The 17,553-nt window shown below is 43.9% G+C and overlaps 1 protein-coding gene across 7 annotated transcripts in view; it reads left to right on the top strand.

The window, feature by feature from the left end:
* Positions 1 to 17,553, top strand: part of PTPRE (protein tyrosine phosphatase receptor type E) — a 108,725-nt gene that overhangs the window by 56,684 nt on the left and 34,488 nt on the right. For 6 of the 7 annotated variants that reach the window (XM_063338280.1, XM_063338279.1, XM_063338282.1 and 3 more), the window contains one exon: positions 13,450 to 13,559. In XM_063338280.1, the coding sequence (XP_063194350.1) occupies positions 13,457 to 13,559 (103 nt within the window). In that variant the 5' untranslated portion in view covers positions 13,450 to 13,456. Of the gene's footprint in view, positions 1 to 6,692; positions 6,697 to 13,449; positions 13,560 to 17,553 lie in introns of those variants that run through there. The other variant, XM_063338283.1, reaches the window with a different exon arrangement.

Here is a 17,553-nt window from a genome sequence, read left to right as displayed (position 1 = left end):
AGAACTACTTCTGCTCGCAGTACATATCGGACTCGTTAACTGCAGAGCGGTGGAATCTCGGGAAGGATTCTGAGCAGGGAGGAGGAGAGGACGAACAGGTTACCTGAAGCAGCTGGTCTGAGCAGCTCGTGAGCTAGCTCCAGTGCTAAACCAGGGGAAGGTGCAGTTCTGAGCTCTCTCCATGCCGGCTTTGTGTTTGGGCTGGAGCTCCTGACCTGTCTCACCAGCGAGCTGACCTCCCACGCCAGCCAAGGGGAACCTTTACTATTAACTTTGGTGTTGATAGGGTCCATTTCAATCTTCTATTTTAAATTTTACCAAGCAATGGAGGTGACCATGAATAATATAAACCCAAGGCTTGTCTGCTTACCTTTTCTTCACAGATCACAACTGGTTTGCCAGGTCAGCCCTGGTCACCTCTCTGGTGCTGCCTCCTGCCCGGAGGGGCTGGGGGTTCACAGAGGGATGTGGGGGTTTCAGCCACCGAGCGCTGAGGACCTGGTGCGGAGGCAGAGAAGTGGAAGAAGGATCGGGAGCGAGCTAGTGCGCTAATGACGGGACAGAGAGCAGTGTCTGAGTTTCCCATGTCTGGAGACACCGTGAAATCCACCTTTCAACTTGGGAGTGTTGAGCATTGCTTTCGCTGCAGGGACATTGTTTGGGTTTGAATTTCTGCAGTGCAAAGCCGCGCTAGACTTCTGATAAACCCATAAGGTTTCCAAGCCCTGCTGGGCTGAACAGCTTTAAGCCATAGCACTGCTTCCTTCCTTTCTGTATTCCGCCTTCTTGATGTGTTACGAATGAATCCTCAAACATCCAGATGTCATGTTCTCCTTTTCTGCTTTGTCTGAATTTGTAGACAGGGCACACACTTGTGCTTTTGGTTTTTCCCCTTCCTCCCCTTCTCTCCTCCAAAACGAAACACTTTGCTGCTGAAACACAAGCATTTAATCTGGCCATTATGCGGTATATAATTCCTCTCTATGTATTTTCCATCATATATAATTAACTTTTGTTTTCAAGATGCAATTTTAAATATTCATATAGATCTATTAGAAGGGAGCATCTGTATGATGATATGTTTTCTGCAGCTGAAGAATAAAAGGACCACTGGGACGGAACAAAAGGCAACTTCTCAAGTTAATTGTAAGATTTTATTGGTGTTTCACGCCGTTGCTTGAGGGTTTCTCCTGCGAATCAATCGCAGACTGCCTAATTTATGCATGAGCCCTGGTTGAAAGGCGTCGCAGATTGATTTGCTGACAATGCACAGGGAAAGGTGACCCTAATTTGTGACTTAAGTCTCCAGCACGGGCCTGTTGGGAGAGGGGGATGCTGGAAACCTGCAAAAATGCAAATGCAAATTTTTGTGTTTGCTTGAAAGGTTCTCCATATCTATTCAGTAAAATGTAATTAATTTGGGGTGCGGGTAGTAATTGTCTAGTATTATAAAGGATATTAATGAGACTTTAAAATCAGTTGAGGTGCTTTTCCTGAAATGATTTTCCTGTAAGGTTTTATAAGGAAGTGTTGGAACTTTTTTATTAGTCGACGGTGATTTTTTGGATTAGTGCCCTGCAAGCACTGGGCTGTTCGATAAGGCTCTTCTCCTTCTCCATGTTTCTGTGTTAATGAACTCACTCCTTTGGCGAACTCGCAGGTAAAATAGTAAATAATCCAAAATAGAGCCTTGCTGCGGAGATCTTTATTTATCTAATATAAGATCAAGAAGGATTTACAATGAATATTTATGCAGCGAGAGACACATTTGGATATGGAATAGCAATGTAAAATGGCTGTGCCGTAGACCTAATGGTAGACAACAAGTACTTTTAAAATAATTTGATGGTTTTTCTTTCATTTTCACCATAATAATGTTCTGCGCTTTAATCTCAACTCAGTCTTTCATGGCTTGATCCTCTGCTTGGGCATTGGGCAACTGTTAACGCTGGGGCTGGTGCGAGCATCCCCCGGGGACCATGGCCGTGGTGGGGCGGGCTGGGGCGTGGGTATGCGATGGTGGCACGAGTGGTCAGGAGTCACAGCTGCCCTGCCAGGTGGGGCCACCACCAACCCCAGAGTCACAGCCGCTTCCTTTCTGCCTACTGCTCTGGGCCACCATGCCATGGGGACGGTGGCCAGAGCGTGGGCTTCCTGCTGACTCAGCACGGGGTCCTGCCTGCACTGCCCGTGCCACCGCTGCCCCTCTCCTTAACCATGAGCTGGAGCTCGTCCTCGCCACAGGACAAGGACGTGCCACCACTGCCCCATCCCTGGAATAATTCCAGGCCAGGTTGGACGGGGCTCTGAGCAACCTGATCTAGTTGAAGATGTCCCTGCTCATGGCAGGGGTTGGACGAGGTGGCCTTTAAAGGTCCCTTCCAACCCAAACCATTCTATGATTCTTTGCCCAGGCTTTTTACTTTAAAGTTGTAACTCATTATCTGGACGTAATTTCTTCCAGTGCTGGGTATCTGTCTCTAAAGTGTCTTTTAGGATTTAGTCTCTGATCTAGAATTTCTAGCAATCTGGGGTAGAAAAGGGATCGACGGGGCAAGGCGAGGTTAGCAGGGAGAGCCCAGGCAATTTATAAACCTCCTCTGCCAAAAATAAGCCGAGGCCTTTTCTCCCACCCTGTCTTTGAATAGATTGCCTCCTCTTTTTGCGCTCCAAAAGCTGGGGTTTATTCAAATGCTCGGCAAAACTCTCTCCTGTGCTGGGGAATGGGGGCCAGGGGAGCGCTGGCTCCTCGCTGATTATAAGCTTTTCTATATATAAAATTGTGTGACCGGCTCATGATACCGCTAATAGACATGAAATATTCTATTAGCTATTTCATAAATTCTGCGATCAGCAGTAGTTAAAGCATATATTGCTCGCTTTCCGTAAGTTGTTTTGCTAATGACTAAGAGCAAGGCCTAGTTCTTAATTTTCATGTGTGTGGCCCAGCGTTGCAGAAACCGCTGCTGCAACTGGGCACGTTAGCAAAAAGGAAATGGTGAAAGTGGTCATAAAAAAAGGGAATAAGTCGAAGCCCAACTGCACGGTAGAGGTAAGAAAACGTCAATAAACTGAAAATAGTTTGTTCTTCCTGTAAAAATGTCATACGACGGAGACTCGCGTTAGAGGATGACCTGACGAGCCTGCAGAAATATTGGCATCTAAATAGTGCTGACAACTAATTCAGCTCTTCCTTTAGCTCAGGAAGCACCCTTTAGCTCAAGAAGTACTTTCACAGCACCTTTTGTGCTTTGTGTGGCAGCAGTGGGTGGAGAATGGCGGCTGGCGTGTGACACGGAGCATGGACAGCGGGTAAGGTGAGGTTATCGGGCTGGTGGCACCGGGACGGGCACAGGTGGAGGGATGGTGGCATCGAGCTCCAGGATTAGCCTTTCTGGTTTCCAGTTTCTGCCTCTTCTGCTCCGGCTGAAGCTGTCCCGCAGTGGAATTTGGGCTCAGACCTGGCGTTTCAGGTCCAGGTTGTTAGTGCAGCGAGGAGCTCCCTCCCCAGAGCTGCAGTTTGAGGGCAGGACCCCACACCGCCGTTAAGACGCGAAGGAGGGCATCTCTCCCTGGGACCAAAAAGAGAAGAATCAACTTCTCGTGATTTTGCTGGTTTCTGAAGAGACTTCTGGTTTTGTGGAGCTGACGTCGTTCTGCTCCTTTACAGCTTGTACCTTGACGAGATGACTGCCCGCGGTCGGACTGTTGGAAATGGTCCTTGAGGGGTTGCGCATATGAATGCTGAAGGTAGGTGAAAGAAGGTAGGGAAGAGCGGTGGCTTAGCTCTCCTTCCCGGCAGAGGATGCTCAGCACCTGCCCTGCCTGGGGACCAGTGGGGAACAGGCAACCAAACCCAGCAGGAGCCAGCGCCGCGTGGTCACGGGGGTGCAGGGAGGGGAACAGGGGCTGCGACATGGGAAGGGCAAATTTTGCCTTCAGATGAAGTTGGGTATTTTCAAACTAGGTGGCTTGTGTGAAATCCTCATCTGAGAACAAGCTGGAGCCATCTCTGGGTTTGTGTTTGGGAGTCTGCAGGGGCCAGGAGACGTGGCGTGAGTGGGCAGAGGGCATTACGTGAGCCCACTGTGGGAAGGAGATGAGGAGGAGCTGGAGGTTTCACAGGCAGGTCAGCTTAACTCTGTTTCCAGGAAAAATGCCAAAACAATTAAATATCAGTAACCCCCTGGAAACTGTTGGAAAGATGTGTAGGGAGTGACATCTCCTGTCAAACAGGTCTTTGTCCCGTGAGAGTGTAACATGTCTTACGGATTCCATCAGAACCTGTAGATGTCGTAGTGGGGTTTTGTCCCTGCCTCAGAGACAATGCCCTCGCAGAAGCACATTAGGAAAAGATGGATGTGATGAAACCGGTGCTTTTAGAGCAGCTATTAATTGGAAGAACTCTACCCTGAAGAGTGCAGGTGTGTGGCCTTCGCAGCAGCCTGGAGGTTGTTATGTATTGTGTCTATTAATGGCTCGGCTTGCATGGGAAGTAGGGTATTAATGGCGCTCAAAGCAATCTTGACTAATTAGGGAAACATTGTGGAGAGGACGGCGTGCAAATGCAGAGCGGTTGCAAAGTCTGAAGCAGGAGTCATCAGCTGCACCGTGCGTGTGGGTGAAGTAGTTTGTCTCCACAGGAGAACTTGGGAAAGGACCTGCCTGATCCATCCCATGTCACGATGCATAAAATGTATGAACTGGTGAGATAGTGAACGGATGGTACCTCCGTGTTTTGGGCTGCTGAGGCCTTACCCAGAGCATCAGGACTTCGGGAAGGATCACGGGCTGCGAGGGTCCAGAAGAGAGTAATGAGATTTGCTGGGGTTTGGAAGTGTTGTGCTTGGAGAGGCTGAAAGAATTGCTGCTGTTAATGAGCTTACAATTATATATATTATATATATATAACATAATGAGTTATGGTTCAAGGGAGATGCCTGTCTTCAAGTGTAGGAAGCTCAAATGGGAATAGTTTGTAATCCGTCTCTGCGGGTGGGGGGAGAGGGATCAGTGGGCTGACTCTACACCAGGAAAAGAAATTTAAAAAAAATAAATAAAAAGTGAAGGACTGTGGAGTACAGAGCTGAGGGATGCTGAAGAACTGGAGATTTGGATGCAAGCTTCAGACTACCGTGCCAAGAACAGGGTGGGTACGGTCGGTCCAGCCTGTGGTGAGGAAACGGCCTCGGGGACTCAAAAAGGACCTTTTGCTCCACCATATTATTGAGCACTTTGCAGCTGTATTGGTTGTATTTAAAATTAATCCTCTTGCAGTTGTGTAAACATCTAAATAAAACGTGACTCATATTAATTAATAATACCGAAATCATGGGAGTTATCTTAACTTCTTCCTTAATGATTAAAGCCTCAGTTCATGACAAAACAGGTATGAATCTTTAAAAAATATATTCTCAGGGGATTTGTTTAGTTAACGTAGGGATTTGTGTTTGGGTGGTTTATTTATAATTGAGGGAGCTACAGGAATTTCATTTATTTTTTCAGAAATATTTAAATGCTTTTCCGTACATTAGGTGAGAAAGTCGTGAAATAGCATCCTCAGTGCATTGACTTTGGAACCGTAACTCCTGGTTATGGCAGTCTGGGCTTGAGAGGCAGACAGACAGACATCCGTAACGGTACTCATCACATCTGACGATAATGTTGTGTCTACAAATAGTCTAGTCATTGCATCAGCCGGTGGGGGACTATTTTATAAATTATGATGTGCGTGCTGGCTTCATCCGGATTAATTATACTTCATTTATTCTGGTTGGTGTGGACTGGCTTACCCTGGCTCAGTTAAATCACTGCGGGTCTCAGTGGCGGCCGGTGGAGGTGGGTTACGACTACTTCAGAGATGCGCCTGCTGAGGCTGCTGTTCGCTGCGGAAGCTGGTCAGAGAACTGCAAAAATCTGGCAAAAGAGTTCTTTAAAAAGTGTTGGTGGGTAAATGTACATCTGTGCGAGAGAGACCAAACCACGACAATCATCTGAACCTTTTTTTTTTTATTGCAGCATGGAAATACAGTTTTGAATTCAAAAATAATTTTCATATCTCTCTTCCTCTGAAGTTGTAGTTCCTTCTCTTTCATCTTGTATGCTCTTTTCCTAGTTTTTAATTTCTGTGATGTACAAACTGACTATTCCAAGTCTGACCTGTGCAGTTTTAAATATGATATCCCAAAATCTTCACGGCCCTTTTATTGCTTCATTGAGAGCCACTCGGGACAGCAGGACAAAGAAGTTTCTTTTTTTTTTTCCTTCATTTCCAGAACTCTGGGGCTGCAGATAAGCCATCTGTGGAATACGTGAGCAGGATACCCGTAGGTTTCCAAAATGAAAGCTGTGGTCAAATTTTATTATGTTCCCAGGCTTAAACACATCTAAATGTGTTTAAATACAGTTTATCACATAGCATATCTTCATAACTGCTTTGAAGCTAATCCTGGCAAGCGATAGCACCAAAAACCCCAAGCAAAGAGACGCAAACAGATCGCTGTCATTCCCAACACTGCTGCCTCCTGGTCCTGGGTGCGTTTGGGGAATCCGATTGATTGAAAAATCTCTCACCATTTTTAACGTGGCAAGTGTCACTTCGTAATGGTGGCATGTCAACCCCACTGTCAACACTGTCATTTAATCCTGCTCAGAGCGGACCTGCTAATGCAGTGCTTAATCTGCAGGTGACAACCAGTGATTTATATTCACCGGAGATCCCGGCATTGCTAATTGGAATGGATTTGAGCTAGCGTTAGCCATGGGAGACTGGGCTTTGCGACTTGCTCACGATACTGAGAAAGACAGATAGGACCAGCTATAGCGGGTCAGCAGAATTAAAAAATTACTATTACAGAAGTGGTAAATTTTGTCGGTGTTGTTATGTGCCTTTAAACATCACTTTTTTGAACAGACAATGTATTTTCTCTATAAATCCTTGATTAAGCTGTATGTAGTCCATGAATGCGTGGGCCATGGGGATTGCTGGTGTGCTCACCTGAGAAACTGGCCTCTGGCACATCGGAAATGCTCGTTTCTCGACTGTCTGCTGTAAATTTTTGTCACACGCGTACCCCGTGCTGCGTACGCTGACCTCCTCTAACATCAAAATGAAAGCAAATGCAATAATTTGTCTACCTGAATTGGAGACGAAGTGACTAAGCAAGTAGGACAGTCTATCAAGCTTGATTATTCTAAATGGGAATTCATTTTATTCAGTTAATTGGTACTTTGCCTCGCTCAGGCTCTTATGTGTAAGTGATTATTCTAATTTGTACTTTTTTTTAATCTAATTATTTCCATCTCCTTTAAATGATCTTTGTTGCAGGTATTCATGTAGAATACATGAGGAATTGTTATTGTCAGATATAATTTTTTGAACGGTTATATTAAATTATAAATGATTTTAAATATTAGATATTTATCCATAAATTCTCTTGCCGTTCCTGACGAGATCAGAAACAAAGCTTGTTATTTATATGTAGAAAAGACCCAATAGTGAGTGCGCTGTAGACAGTCCCATAAAAAAAAATACATTTTTATGATGAAATTCAACTTTTCATTGCGCGGTGTTTTCAGCCTTGCCTCTGAGGAACAGCCGTGCAGCGGAACGCGCGGCTGAATTTCGAGGAATGTTTCCCAGGCAGGAAGGTCCCTGCCCAAGTTTCTCATGGGGTTGCACTGAACGCACGCCCAAACATCTCAACAAATACCTCAAGTCCTTTTCTTTTTTATACCTGGTATGTTCATTTTTTTCCAAAGCTTCTAAATTGTAAAGCAGGTCAAAATACGGGACTTTTACCAAAATTCTGGAAATTTGATTTGGGGCTTAAAGTATAACTCCAAGTAACAAATGGTTATTGTCTGGTTACCCCAAATGAGAGGAATATCGAAAAGCTGTTTCCAGATGATGCCCAGTGGAACTAAGCACAGGGGCCTTTGATGCCGGCTGCCCAAGGCGGGGACGGAGAACCTGGACTTTCTCCAGTTGTTCTGTAAAAACATAGAATCACAGAATGGTTTGGGTTGGAAGGGACCTTCAAGCCCACCCAGTGCCACCCCCTGCGCTGGGCAGGGACACCTCCCACCAGCCCAGGTTGCTCCGAGCCCCGTCCAACCTGGCCTTGCCCAGTACTGCTTTCTTACCTGCCTTATGACGTAATGGTGCAATAAAGTCCTGACTAAAAGTGAAGTCACGCAAGAGCTATTCCAGTTAAACTGTAACTCGGCACTGCCTGGGAGGCGAGAGCTGCTCCTGGTGCCTGGGGTTCCCAGCCTGGGCGGGGGACAGACAGCACTGTCCCGGCTCCAGGTAGGGCAACCCCCAGGAGAACACAGACACCGGGGCTAACGGCTCTCCAGAGCGACCAGCTGTGTTTGAGGGGTTATCTGCAAAAAGCAGGCAGACCGAAAGGAGAAAAGGTAGAGTAAGGAGAGAGAGGATGGCTTCCCCCCTTCCTTTTTTAGAGATTTTTTTCCTTCTTTTTTAAACTATCAGTCTTTTGGGGCAGGCACTTGCTGTTGTCATGGCCAACGTCCCAGGTGCCAACGCATTTGTCAACCTACAGTGACAATGCTTTCATGTCTCTCATTTTTAATCGTTTTTTTTCTGAATTGGTAACGCTTGTCCTTTAGAATATTACTTTTTTTAGCATGACAAATCTGGGGCATGACCTGAGCTGTGTGAGGCTAAAGCCTGGGGGCAAAAAACCAAAACCCAACAGTCTCTCCACCGTCCTGGGTGTTAGATGGCATGTTCCGCTGTTTTATTCCTGCTTTAGGAGGATGCAGGGAATGGGTATCTATTTAACCCGCTCTGAAGTAGCTTGTGCATCAGGCTCCTTGAAAAAAAAGTCAGTGTAGGAGCGTTGACAAAGGTTTTATTGGCTTGTTTTCTTAAAACCCAGGTTTTATTCTTAAGCTGTCAGGTCAGATGAGGATTCGGTTCCGCAGCCAAAATAGAAAATTAAGTGTGTGTACTAATCTAGTAATCCCTGAAAATAATGCAGTTTTCTCGGGTTTCTGCTGGCTCCTGAGCCGATCCTTGCTCGATTGCGTTGGATTTGAAGTGCTCTGTCTCCTTGGCAGGACTCGAGTCAGCTCTTCAATGTTACAGTGATTTTTTTTTTTTAGATTTTTTTTTAATTATTATTTGTGTCATGGTATCCAAGTTCCCTGTCGGACATAGAGGCGTTTATCTATAACAATGCGGACTTTTAAAACTGGTTGTAACAGGAATCTCTGGCACCTTTTTAAGGCTTCGGATAACCAGAAATAGCTAAGAATCGTTCACTACAAAAAATATTGTTCTCTGAAGTTAAAGTTTAAGTGCTTGAAGCCATTTACCCACACGTATCCATGAAATAAAAGCTGGAGGTAGTTAGATATAAGTAGATAAAAATGCATTGTATCGCACGCGGTTATGAAAGCAGTTCCTATTTCTTTTTCCAGGCGGGCAGCAGTTCCCTTACAGCAATCCGTGTAATAAATGACAGTGAATGCCTTTACCCGGATCTTTTCCTTTCCGATTTTATCTACGAGAGGCTTCTCTTGTAGTACAGGGTTATCCTTTCTTGTTCAGCGGTGCTTTTCTACCTGCCTGCTCTCTCTGGAGAGGAGTTGTTATTATTTTTTTATCTTTTTTTTTTTTTTTTTTTTAGCAGACACTATCATGACATTGTACCTCCTTGAGGATGGAAGATGCTGCTGTGCCCATGGCGGTGGAGTTTTTTGTTTAAAAAAATAATAAACAGATAGTTGAGGTCCTGTATGTCAGGTACATAGAGAAAAGCTTACAGTTATTTTACGTTCTTGCCTCTTGCTCTCCTCCCCATCCCCCCCAGTGTGAAGAGGAGGACTGGGCTGTATGGAGCGCTTGGTCATGCCAAGCTTGGGCTCTTGCATCTGCCTCTGTGCTGTGGCACCTAAAATTTGCTATGAGTTTTAATCCTTATTTTCTTTAGCAAGCAGAAATACAAAGTGCTTTGGCCAAAAATGAGATCCCGGAGTTTGCATCATCTCTGTAGATGTATTGATTTCTGATTGAATTGCGAGGCATCGACCGTATACTCAAGTTATACTTTATCGTGTTCAAGAGAACAGACAGAAGATCTCTGGCGTGGGGTTTGGATCTGTAAAAAAACCCCTAACAGTAGTTTTGGGAGGAACGTTGGTGTTCCTTGCACTTTCCAGTCTTTTGTAAACCTGCCAGCAATTTTATTACGTTGTTTGGGTTTGTTTTTTTTTATTAAGGAGCTGGCTGTGTTTTCGCAGTGAGCGGCTGAACTCGGCACTGCACTGAATCCCGTCCGGCAAAGCCGCTGGCCGCCGCCGCCAGGATTCATTAGCCCAAAGGCCATCGGATTGGAGCCGCCTTTGCCGAGGGTGTAAAGCGTGAAAGTTGAAGTGCAGCATTCGGCACCTCGTTCCTGGCAGTGCCTCTCCCTGTTGATGCCGCCCTTATTCTGGCTTTGCTCCAGATTTCCAAATCCTCTTCCTTCCCTTCCCCTCCTGTCAGTTTACGTGAAATGCTGCTGCGTCTTCTGAGCTTCCAGCGTACCGGTGCTCCATAATGCTGACTTGTTAGATTTCGGAAGGTTATATATCGTGCTAAACACAGTGTAGCCGTACTGGGTTTTATAATACAGATTGCTCCCAAAATTACACCAGATTCCACTGCGGGTCTTTGTTTTGCTGAACACAAAAATTCCCAATGACTTGCAGGTTTTCAGGGCAGGCGATTCTCTTTAAATTTTGGCGTTTGTTTTGTTTTTAAATACAGCCTGTTGGGTTTTTTTCCTACGACATCTGAATATTAACTTCTTGCTCAACTCTTACAATGGATAGACAAGACTGAGAAAATGCATTTGTTTAACTCAGCCCAAGTCGGTATAAGAGTTCATATATAAACTTCATGTGTAATGCTTTATACCTGATAGCCCAGGGATAAAACTTCATATCATTGGTGGCAATACGGTCCCTTACTATGGCGACTCTTGTGCTAAACTATAAATGGGTTTGATTTTATCTAGTTAGACCTGGATAAAGAGATTTCTCGAAGCCGGAGTGTTTTGGAGTAAGAGGATGGGTCTCCTGCCAACAAAGCTGGGTTTGGTTGTCAGACCAGGTCTGCATGTGATTTAACACTGATATGTTTTGCAATAAGCTATTACATATAATTAGTTGTTTAATCCTAATAAAGGCTAGTTCAGGGTTACCCTGGCTGTTGACTGAGCCTGTTAGTGTAAGACATCAAGGCTGCTTTCAATTATAAACAGTCGTAGAAGGGATTGAATGAGTAAATCTGTCAGTAGAAAGCTGGACTGGGGAAAAAAAAAGGGGGGGGGGATTTAAAAATGTAAAGTTTGATGCTAATGATACTTCTTACTATTCTTTCTTCACTTGTTTATTTTAAAGAAAAAACCTCAGCTACATCCATTGAGCTTCCAAAATGTAAGAAGGGAAGCAAGAATAAAGTAATGCTATTAAGTGTGTGCTACTGTGTGAAAAATTTATATGCTTTTTTTTCCCTCCAAAAATGTATTTTGTTTGTTTTGTTTTTTTTTTTACTTTCATGTTCATTTTTTTTCTTACTCCTGTGTTCTCATAACACTCGGAAGAATTTAAAATAGCATCCTAAAGGCAATGGATAGAAGGCATCCTACAATCCCTTCTGGGAGGGGTTGCCCTGACCGTGCTGTAGCTGCTTTCAGCGGGCAGAAGGGCTGCTCCGTGTCTAACAGAGCCTTGACAAAGCAAACCAATGATGAAGTTAATAGCCGATGAGATTACTCGCTGCCCTTCCTTTAAGGGCCTGTGTGCTCCCTAAGGCAGCTGCAGTGCCCGTGCCCGGCTTGGCGAGAGCCTCCCTCCTGCTGACATCCCTTCGGAGCACGAGAGAATTCATTTTTAGCTCTGTTTCCTTTTTTAAACAAAACACCAGGCGTGTGCTGAGTTCGAATTTAGTCCCAGGTATCGCGGAGAGGCTGGGAATAAGGTTCACTTCTGAGTAACACACGTGAGAATGACAAAAAGGTGGTGTGAAAGCTGTTGTTACAAAAGTTTGGGTTTTTTTTTATATATATATATATATATATTCAAGTTTATCCAGAGATTATTTCTGCTGGATTATCCCATTTTATGTTGAAAGGAAGGATTTTCTAATGATTAGTCTAATGACTGCCAAGTTCCTGCATTTTTTTTGTCTGTTGTTAGGCAGCACTATATAATATCCTGTGGAAATTGTAATATTGAATGTATTATACTGAAACATCGGGGAGCTTTGTTGTGCAGTATTACGATGGTTAGAATTTTAGCAATGGGAGTAGAGCCACCATCTGGATGTCTTCTGCCATTTGCGAAATACAGAAAGTAATGTTTGTGTGTTGTGCCAAAGAAAATATTTTTAAATCAAGCAAGGAGGGCTAATGGCTGAGATGGCAGCCTCTCATAATTAATATGTTCATTAGGGACTGGATAAATGTACAGCAAATTAATACCAACATTTATTTTTTCCACAAAGACCTTGATTTAGAGGGACTAGAGTATTTCTAGACAAGCTCATTTATCTGCAGCTATTGATTTCCCTGAATTTCTCTATAGTCTTCAGAGCAGCAGCACATTCTCATCGCACCTTTTCTCTAACCTTCTCTACATTGGAAGTGATTTTCTGGTCTCATGAAACCTGAAATTCTCTGTATTTGGAAGGCTTTGGTGAAATGCTTTATAGCTCGCAGACGCATGGCTGTGGCGCATGTGTTCTCCAAAGGAATTATCTCCGAAGCACGGAGTGTCTATAGGAAATCAAGGTAGGGTAAGGAAACTCCAAAAAGGTGCTTGTTACAGGTAATTTAAACTTTGTGGTTGTTACGGGTCTGCTTGGTGGTAAAAGCCCGCCTGGTCGCTGGCCGGAGCCCCGCTGCTTCTCCTCGTGCTCTTTGCAGAAGGAATGATACATGCGGTTACGGCAGCAACCACCAAAAATGCGTGGCCAAGTTCTGATTTGCATTTATTCTCAAGATTCCAACTGCTGGTACTTAGCGGTTTTTCTTCTTTTATATCAAAATGACTTTCAGACTCCTTGCCTCAGTGTCCTCAGCTGCTGTGCTTTACTGATGCAGAGTAGCTTTTCTGGCCTGATTTCTGTCGTTGTCTTTGAACGATGGCTGAGCGTTATCTTCCTGTTCTTGGATTAGTGTTGGACTGGTCGGGTGAGTTCTTGGATTAGAATTCTTCGTGAATTCTGAGTGCGCGCAACTGCTATTTTCCTTTTCCCTCTGCATCAAAACTGAAAGTTAAATGATAAGGCAATGGGAGAGCATAAAGTAAGTTTGAAAACTTTCGTCATCTAAAGTAAACATTGCTTTCTCTTTTAGCCTTGTTTTGATGTAAGGAGAAGACGTAATAGGAATTTGACCTGAAATTATCTCTTTTGCTTTCATTTTCTTTTAGGTCCAGGATGGAACATTCCTGCTCGCTCCTGCTGCTCTGTGTTAGTTTTCGGTTTGCGCAAGCTTTACCGCCCAATGGAACGGAATTACCAAAACCAACAACAACAACAAGTAAGGGCATCACTTAATTTGTAGGGATGGGAGTGGGCGTGGAAGGGGACTTCGGGTGAGGTCCCCCTGGTGACATAGTCCTGGATATTTTTCCAGGACTTTGACCCCACTAATGAGCTTGCCAGATGACCTCTGTATTTGATCTTCATATGACTGGTGCTGTGCACTTTACTTTCTCTTTCCCATGTGTGGGAAATGCACAGGACAGCTTTGGGAGAGGTAGAGAAACACAGGGTATCTCCTCCTGCCTGGGCTGCAAGCTCTCCGTGCCCCAGGGTTTCCCATCATGATGGGACCTGGATTCAGATAATATGAAATAAAGAAATTATCAGTTAGACAACAGGATGAACATATTTAAAAACCATAGTTCCTCATGACGTTTAGATGTGTTCTGTGTTTTCAATTGATACAAGCTAAGGCAATACTTGAGGAGACGGACAATAGTGCAGGTGTCCTGCATAAGATTCAGTCAGGTGAAAAATGGAAAAGCCTTTTTCAAAGACCTGAGAGCAATCTTGTACTCACTGGTCTACCACAGCATCTTTTATTCATCCTCATTTCTATTTTTGGAATTTCTTCCTCTTGCTTCAAGCCCTACTACAACTACGTCTTAACACATTACAGTCCTGGAGAGGGGCTCCTTCAAGTCAAATAAGGGTTCGTCGGGTTTTTCTGTTTCAAATACTGATTCTACTATGATGTTCTCTGATGGGATGATATATTTCACTTGCACATTGTCTGCGTCTTTCATAATCCTAGCTATCTTCGAAATCCCTGTGACAGTGCAGGGTGTTTGTCAGGCAGTGGTTCCCTGTCTACGTGGTGTCAGTGAGTGACACCGTGCTCGCATCAGAGGGGGAATTTGCTAAGAGATAGCTGCTGCCTCGACTTGTCTGAGAATGTTGGAATTGTTCAGCCTGGAGAAAAGAAAGCTCTGGGGAGATCTTATAGCAGCCTTCCAGTATCTGAAGAGTGCCTACAAGAAGGCTGGAGAGGGACTTTTTACAAGGGCATATAGTGATAGAACAAGGGGTAATGGCTTCAAACCGAAAGAGGGGAGATTGAGATGAGATATTGGGAAGGAATTCTTGGCTGTGAGGGTGGTGAGCCCCTGGCCCAGGTTGCCCAGAGCAGCTGTGGCTGCCCCATCCCTGGAGGGGTTCAAGGCCAGGTTGGACGGGGCTTGGAGCAACCTGGGCTGGTGGGAGGTGTCCCTGCCCAGGGCAGGGCGTTGGACTATATGATCTTTAAGGTCCCTTCCAACCCAAACCATTCTATGATTCTATGAAAATCTGAGGCTGGAGAGCAGTGGAGGTGCAGCTGAGCACTGCTCTGGCCGGGCACAAACAGACCAGGGTTAGGGAAGCATGTGGCTCTACCATTAGGAATGACAGTCTTAGTGTCGTTTTGCTTAGGCCTTTCAAAGTGAACACGTTGCTAATATAAACAAAAATTTAGCTAAGTAAAAAATTACTAATAAATGGCTCTGCTGAAATATTGTCAAGTAGTTTTCAGTACCCTGCTCTGTGTCTGGCGCCTGAAGCAGGAGAAGAACAAGTTACTACTCTTGGTCCGAATATGGAAGAATATGGGAATTGGGAAAGGGAAGTAACTTGTTTGTTGTATCACTTCCCAGAATTTTAATAAAATTAGTAAAAAGGGAGTTTCTCCATAGGTGCTGTTCGTCTTCAAAGCTTAATTCAAAATTGTGTTGAATTTAAGTATGGTAACATGGATAAGAGTAATCTTATCGTGTGTCTTTTAATTAAATCTTAATTTCAGTGATACGATTTAGAAATGATTAGTACGACTAAACTGTTTTTTCCTAAATATCAAAGCCTTTGTTACTTGCACAAAAGAAGAGTTTTGTCTGACAGGCAAGTCCGCGCACACTGAAATTGTGTTGCTGTATAGAAAGTTCCAAGATAATAGGATTATCAAATACGTTTGATAGCCATTGAACTAATACAGTGTTTTTAATACAAAAATAAAGATTTTTGATTGAAATATCAAGAAAAGTCCATTTAAAAGAATATGAAAGGGACTGAGGGATACTAAAAAAAAACCCCAGCTTTCCTTTTGCATGCTAATCTGGTGAATGATCCAGAAAGATAAGATGCTTTTGATTCTGAAAGGAATAGTTACAATTTATTGCATGGCATTATTTTAGCTGACTTGATTTTTTTAAGCATTTGTTGAATTAAAATGTTGGGTTTATTCTTATTTTAAACACGGATGCCTAGTCTGTATGGCGCAGTTTTTCAGCACTGCTGCCATTTTGCTTCCTACAAGAGTACCACGAAATTACTGCCCTGAAATTTCCCTTTCATTAAAATCCGAATATTCTGGGGTTTATTGCGTTGCCATTTACTGGAGAAATTGCGCTGCCGTTTACTCAGAGTGCTCAACTGTATTAAATAACTATAAACCAGGATTTATTTGTTTGGATTTGCATAAATAAATGTCTATTTCAAGTAGATAAAACTTTAAGCTATCAAATATGTGTGACAGACTATTTATACGTGATTCTGTCTATAGCATTCAAATAATTCCTGGTTACTCAAATATTAGTTAGTAATCCGGTATTAATCATGGTGAGGATTCTTTTACTTCCTCTTGTATTTTTACTTGTTAAGTATTTTAAATGCGAAAGCAGCCTGGGAGTTGCAGCAGTAAAGCTTTTAAGTCCTTTCTAAATGTTTAAATTTCTTTAGTGTTTACTCGATGAATATTTCATGGGTTTCATGCCCATCTTTACAATTTGTTTCTTTCCACTACCGATGTATTAATGTGCGGAGGTAATGAATTTATCAGATGAGTGGGGGGTTGAAAGGCCTCCCACAATGGTGCAGCTTTTGATGCCCTACTTCTTGCTGGTTGAAACTTTCAAGAAGTTCGTGGGTGTCTTTGAAGGGAACCGAAGCGATGTATAGAAAGAATGAAAATGAAGCCTTGCGATACGATAGCCAGAAGTGGACCCAGGGACGGGGACTTTCACGCTGGGCTCGTGGTGCTTCTTTCATGTGGAAAGTGAGGCATCATCAGAAAACTGAGTTTTGAGGAAGGAGGCTGGCTCGTTTTACTTCGTATTTAGAAGCCAAAGGGATGCTTTGCCGGTAGATACTCAATTTCAAGAAGTAGTTTGAAAAGCAAAACTTCAGAAATAGGTGGGTTTGGATTTGGGCTTGGACTCGATGACCTTCAAAGGTCCCTTCCAACCCAAACTATTCAGTATTGCGATGACGGGGGGGGACCGTGCTCAGTGTGGCATTCGGTTCTGGGATGGCAAACGCAGGCACGATTCTTGCATTTGCTGCTGCTTGCCTTCTCGCCTACTGCAGGCTATGGACACTGGTTTGTCTCCCCTACCTGTCTTTTTCCTTTGCCTGCCCTTTACTTATTTTTATTTAATTTAAGTTTCTTTTTCATATGTACCGAACTCATCTCCTGGTTATCAGCTGCGTATCTGCTTCCTCTCCGCAGCCAAGGCACAGCGAAGCACAGTGATTTTCTGCAGGGTTGGGGTTTTCTCTTCCAAAACCAGCATGAGCAGGCTTAGTCTGGACTTTGATATCCCCGTTGGCATGGGTGGACTTCTCCTGCCCAGTCATCGCAGCAGAAGTTCAGCTGGACCTCAAGGGGACAGGGTGACTTGGTGAAAACGAGAAAGGAGGAGAGCTCTTCTTTTGTTGAGTTAACTTGGAGGTTTTCAGTGTGTAGAAAGCACACACTGATGTGTAAGAGGCTTAATTATAATAAATAAGTCGCTGTCAAATCTGAACAGAAAGTTCAGTGAACAGAAGTTAAGCACTTGCAGAATTGCAGAAGTTTTTACCCCAACAACAAAAAACAATTTAAATACTCTGCTACTTACCCGATACAGAAATTTCAAAAATGCCTGTGTCCACAAAAAGTGCTAAGGACTACCCAAATGCATCGCTTGAGTGTGTCTTCACCTTAGCGTCAGTCCAAATGGTGGCATGAGGACAGCCTG

The sequence above is a fragment of the Chroicocephalus ridibundus genome, chromosome 6 (assembly GCF_963924245.1).
Source record: "Chroicocephalus ridibundus chromosome 6, bChrRid1.1, whole genome shotgun sequence".
In the NCBI taxonomy this organism is placed as follows: Eukaryota; Metazoa; Chordata; class Aves; order Charadriiformes; family Laridae; genus Chroicocephalus; species Chroicocephalus ridibundus.
This window is presented reverse-complemented; position numbering and strand designations above follow the sequence as displayed.